Raw genomic sequence first — 3,550 nt, 5'->3', positions numbered from 1 at the left:
GGATTTGGTACTGGGTGTTTTGAAAAGTCACTATTTCTTGTAGATCTACTTTACCGTGGCTCATTTTAAATTTTTGTATTTTACTTTTAAATGAAACTTGTAGTTTATATAAATCAAAATTAATTAGTTAAATTAACTGCTTTCACCTCTTCAATTTTACATGGAAAACATTGACTATTGGTACTATTAAAATTTGCATATCTGCATGTACATGTAAAATTAATAATGTAGAATTTTGAATTCCTTGTAGTACCTCAGTGCAGGGTTTCCTACAAGGCATGTTAAAGGGATACTGGCGCAGTTTACTGAAGAGCTGCATGGCTTTAGTACACGGAAAGTTTATAAACAAGAAATGGCTCCGGGTTTATATCTTGTAATATAGCAACAGACTATGCTCTGATTCTTGCTTCTTGAGCTCTGAACTTCAACAAATGATGTCTTATGTTTATCTCCACCAAACTAAGAGGTAAGCACTTAACTGCATTTTTCTTCATCAAGCTTGCTGTCCGTAAAAAGCTAGCATCTTTTTGACGGGTGAGTTTGACCATTTAGCTGTGTTTGTTGGAGTCTATATCTTTCTGAGCTATTCTCTGGCCTTTATCTAACATCTTAACTTAGCATGACCTTCTCTCCATTTTTCTGCATGTCAATATGAAGCTCAAAGAAATTTTGCATAAGTTCTGCCATTTTTCTTTAGTGAAACACAATTTTTGGTCTCCAAAAATCATATTTTGTCATCAATTTTATGAAAAGTATGCAGATAGTTGTACATGGCAACAGTATCCCTTTAAGCGAGCTATACAGCATGAGCTTCATGAGCTGCAATACAGTACATGGCATTTGCAGCATCTTTAAAAATTTGTAAAAAAAATTTTGAACATGATCAGAATCAGTTCAAACTTTCTATACAACATAAGCACATGTATGTGTATCAGAAAAATTATAAAAAAGGAGAATTCTCTCCTTTTCATTTTGAAAAAATTAGGCTGAAATTCCTGTACTGTACATGGACTTCGGCCCAATTTTTGAGTAACGTCAAAAATTAGTAAAAGAATTAATTTTGATTGGAACCAGCTCAAATGTGCTACACAACATAAGAACTTGCATACATGTATGTATAGAAAAAATTATAAAAATAAAAAATTTTCTCCTAGTACCTGAATTTCTACGTATATGTGCATGTCCTTCATTCACATGCTTGTGTATGTGCGCACTCATTATACTGTTAAAATTTATGCCTAACTTAATTTTATTCTAGTAATGGAGTCTCAAATATTATTATTCGTATTTTTGGTACTAACTGCTCTAGTTGGATTTGGACAGAGTCAACCATTTTTTGGATCACTACCTCCTCGTCCAACTACAGGTATAATAATTATTATTGATCATTAATTTATTATGTTTAATTGATTTATTATTATAAAGGTGTGAGGCTGTTTCTTGGTGAGGAGAATGTGACTATTGCTAATTTCTCAATGATAGCTGCTGGTCTATTTCATGATACTGATATTGATGAGCCTGGTAATGCTGTTAGTCCTGATGGTCAGAATGATGGTTTGTGGTGTCAGAGTTCTCTTAATCAGAATATGATAGGAACATGGTATTATCCTGATGGAACAACTGTACCATTAGGTTCTGGTAGTCCTCTGTTTGCTAACAACACTGCTACTGGTCAAATTGGTTTGTTAAGAAATGGTGGAATAGGAGGTATTCAAGGACTATACAGTTGTGTTATACTTAATGAAGAAGGAATTGATCAGACGCTGTATGTTGCTGCTTATGGTAATGGGGATTTTGCTAAAGATGACGGTAAGCAAGCATTGCTAATTAAGTTACTGAAATTATTATAGATACATGTATGCTGTATGTGTAATTATTATTATTTTTTTTGTTTTACAGATCTTCCAATGATTGATGGTAGTGGTTCCTCCTTCCAGCTCCTCTCATCAGTTGATGCTGATCCTCCAGTGTTTAGTTTATCATTTAATGTCAATAACAGGCCACCAACAATAGTCACTTGCTCTGTTGATAATGGAACCCAGTTTAATGTATCTGATAATGATCTGATACGTACTGTAACACCAGTTAATAATGATGTACAAGTACAAGTATTAGCAATGTTTAGAATGAGAGTGTCTGGCCTATATACCTGTTCTGTTACTACTGACAGAATTGCAAATTCATCTTTAGTATCTACCAGCATGGCGATGAGGAGCATTACTGGTAAGTATATGCCATATTCTTTGATCAAATTAAATTATGTCTTTCTTTTAAAGTTACTGGATCTCCATCAAACTTGACCTATAGCAGACCTAGTCTTCGCTCAGTTGCACTGGATTGGTCTCCCTCAGCAGTGATTAATGCTCAGTATCATGTCTTTGTTAATAACAGTAATGGTGTTATTGTGAATTACAACACTGCAAATACTGAGCTGTCTCTCTCATTGCATCCTAATGATGAATATAATATTAGACTAGTAGCTACTGGTGAAGATCTACCTAGTGAAATAATCACTGTTACTGTTCCTCAAGGTATGCATGTACAATGTACATATTGTAGTATAATTATTTTAATATTTTATTAATATTTAGTTGTTTGTATTGAAGCACAAGGGCCAGTTATGATGCCATTGGATCATTCTTCTTCCTTTTCATTAACCTGTACATTGATATTGGCTCCTGAAGTGAATGATACTATGGTGGAAATATTCTGGGCAAGTCCTGATCTCATTCCCTTCAATTCTACAGATGATGAAGACATATTTTTAGATAGTTTAGAGCCTACAATGATACCAGTTATTGATACTGTTGTACATACACTTATTCTAAACTTCAGTTCATTGCAAGCATCACAAGTTGGAGAATATGTTTGTGGGGCTCAACTAAATGATGGTATTGATACTGTTCGTATAACATCAAATTATTCTGTATCTGTGCAAGGTAAGTGTTGTTAAGACAGGTTTATTATTTATTTTGTTCATGTATACTGTAGCATCTACTCCTGTGGTCACATCTCGTCTCAATACAACAGGACGTATTTTTGAGAGCAATGACATTCAGTTATTGTGTTTTGTCACTTTTACTCCACTAGACGTTGAGCCTAATGTTAACATTAGTTGGTTTGGACCTAATGGACTCATTACAATGAATGATGCTAAGTATAGCATTAGTACTGGGGAGATCAACCCTACTACTAACGGTAGTAGCTTAACATTCACTGCATCTCTATCAGATAATGGAACTGATTACTATTGTACTGCTAGTGTTGGACCTGCTAGTACTGTAAATGGGTTTGAACTGATTATACCATCAGATACTGTTACATCAACTAGTACTAATGTCATTGTGGAAAGTAAGTGGTTATTTGTTCACTTGCATGATTAGATTTGTAGTTAATGTTGTATATGTGTAATAATTCACAGTGTTATGACGTATAACAAATTTTTTCCTAGTTGTGCCTTTACCAATGATTGACATAATGGATGTTGGTATTCCAGTAACAGGAGATTCATTCCATATAGTGTGTGCTGGAACTACACCAGCTAATGTAT

At 34.1% G+C, this 3,550-nt stretch overlaps 1 protein-coding gene across 1 annotated transcript in view; it reads left to right on the top strand.

The window, feature by feature from the left end:
- The first annotated feature begins 1,260 nt into the window (after window positions 1-1,260).
- LOC109585878 (uncharacterized) overlaps window positions 1,261-3,550 on the top strand; it is a 7,709-nt gene continuing 5,419 nt past the window's right edge. Inside the window, exons 1-7 of the mRNA XM_020002028.1 lie at window positions 1,261-1,366; window positions 1,426-1,809; window positions 1,900-2,223; window positions 2,277-2,531; window positions 2,592-2,939; window positions 2,992-3,351; window positions 3,452-3,523. Of these exons, the coding sequence (XP_019857587.1) occupies window positions 1,261-1,366; window positions 1,426-1,809; window positions 1,900-2,223; window positions 2,277-2,531; window positions 2,592-2,939; window positions 2,992-3,351; window positions 3,452-3,523 (1,849 nt within the window). The remainder of the gene's footprint in view (window positions 1,367-1,425; window positions 1,810-1,899; window positions 2,224-2,276; window positions 2,532-2,591; window positions 2,940-2,991; window positions 3,352-3,451; window positions 3,524-3,550) is intronic.

Source organism: Amphimedon queenslandica, unplaced genomic scaffold (genome assembly GCF_000090795.2).
Source record: "Amphimedon queenslandica unplaced genomic scaffold, v1.1 AMPQUscaffold_12991, whole genome shotgun sequence".
In the NCBI taxonomy this organism is placed as follows: Eukaryota; Metazoa; Porifera; class Demospongiae; order Haplosclerida; family Niphatidae; genus Amphimedon; species Amphimedon queenslandica.
The sequence above is the reverse complement of the archived record's forward strand: the minus strand, read 5'-3'. Positions and strand labels throughout refer to the sequence as shown.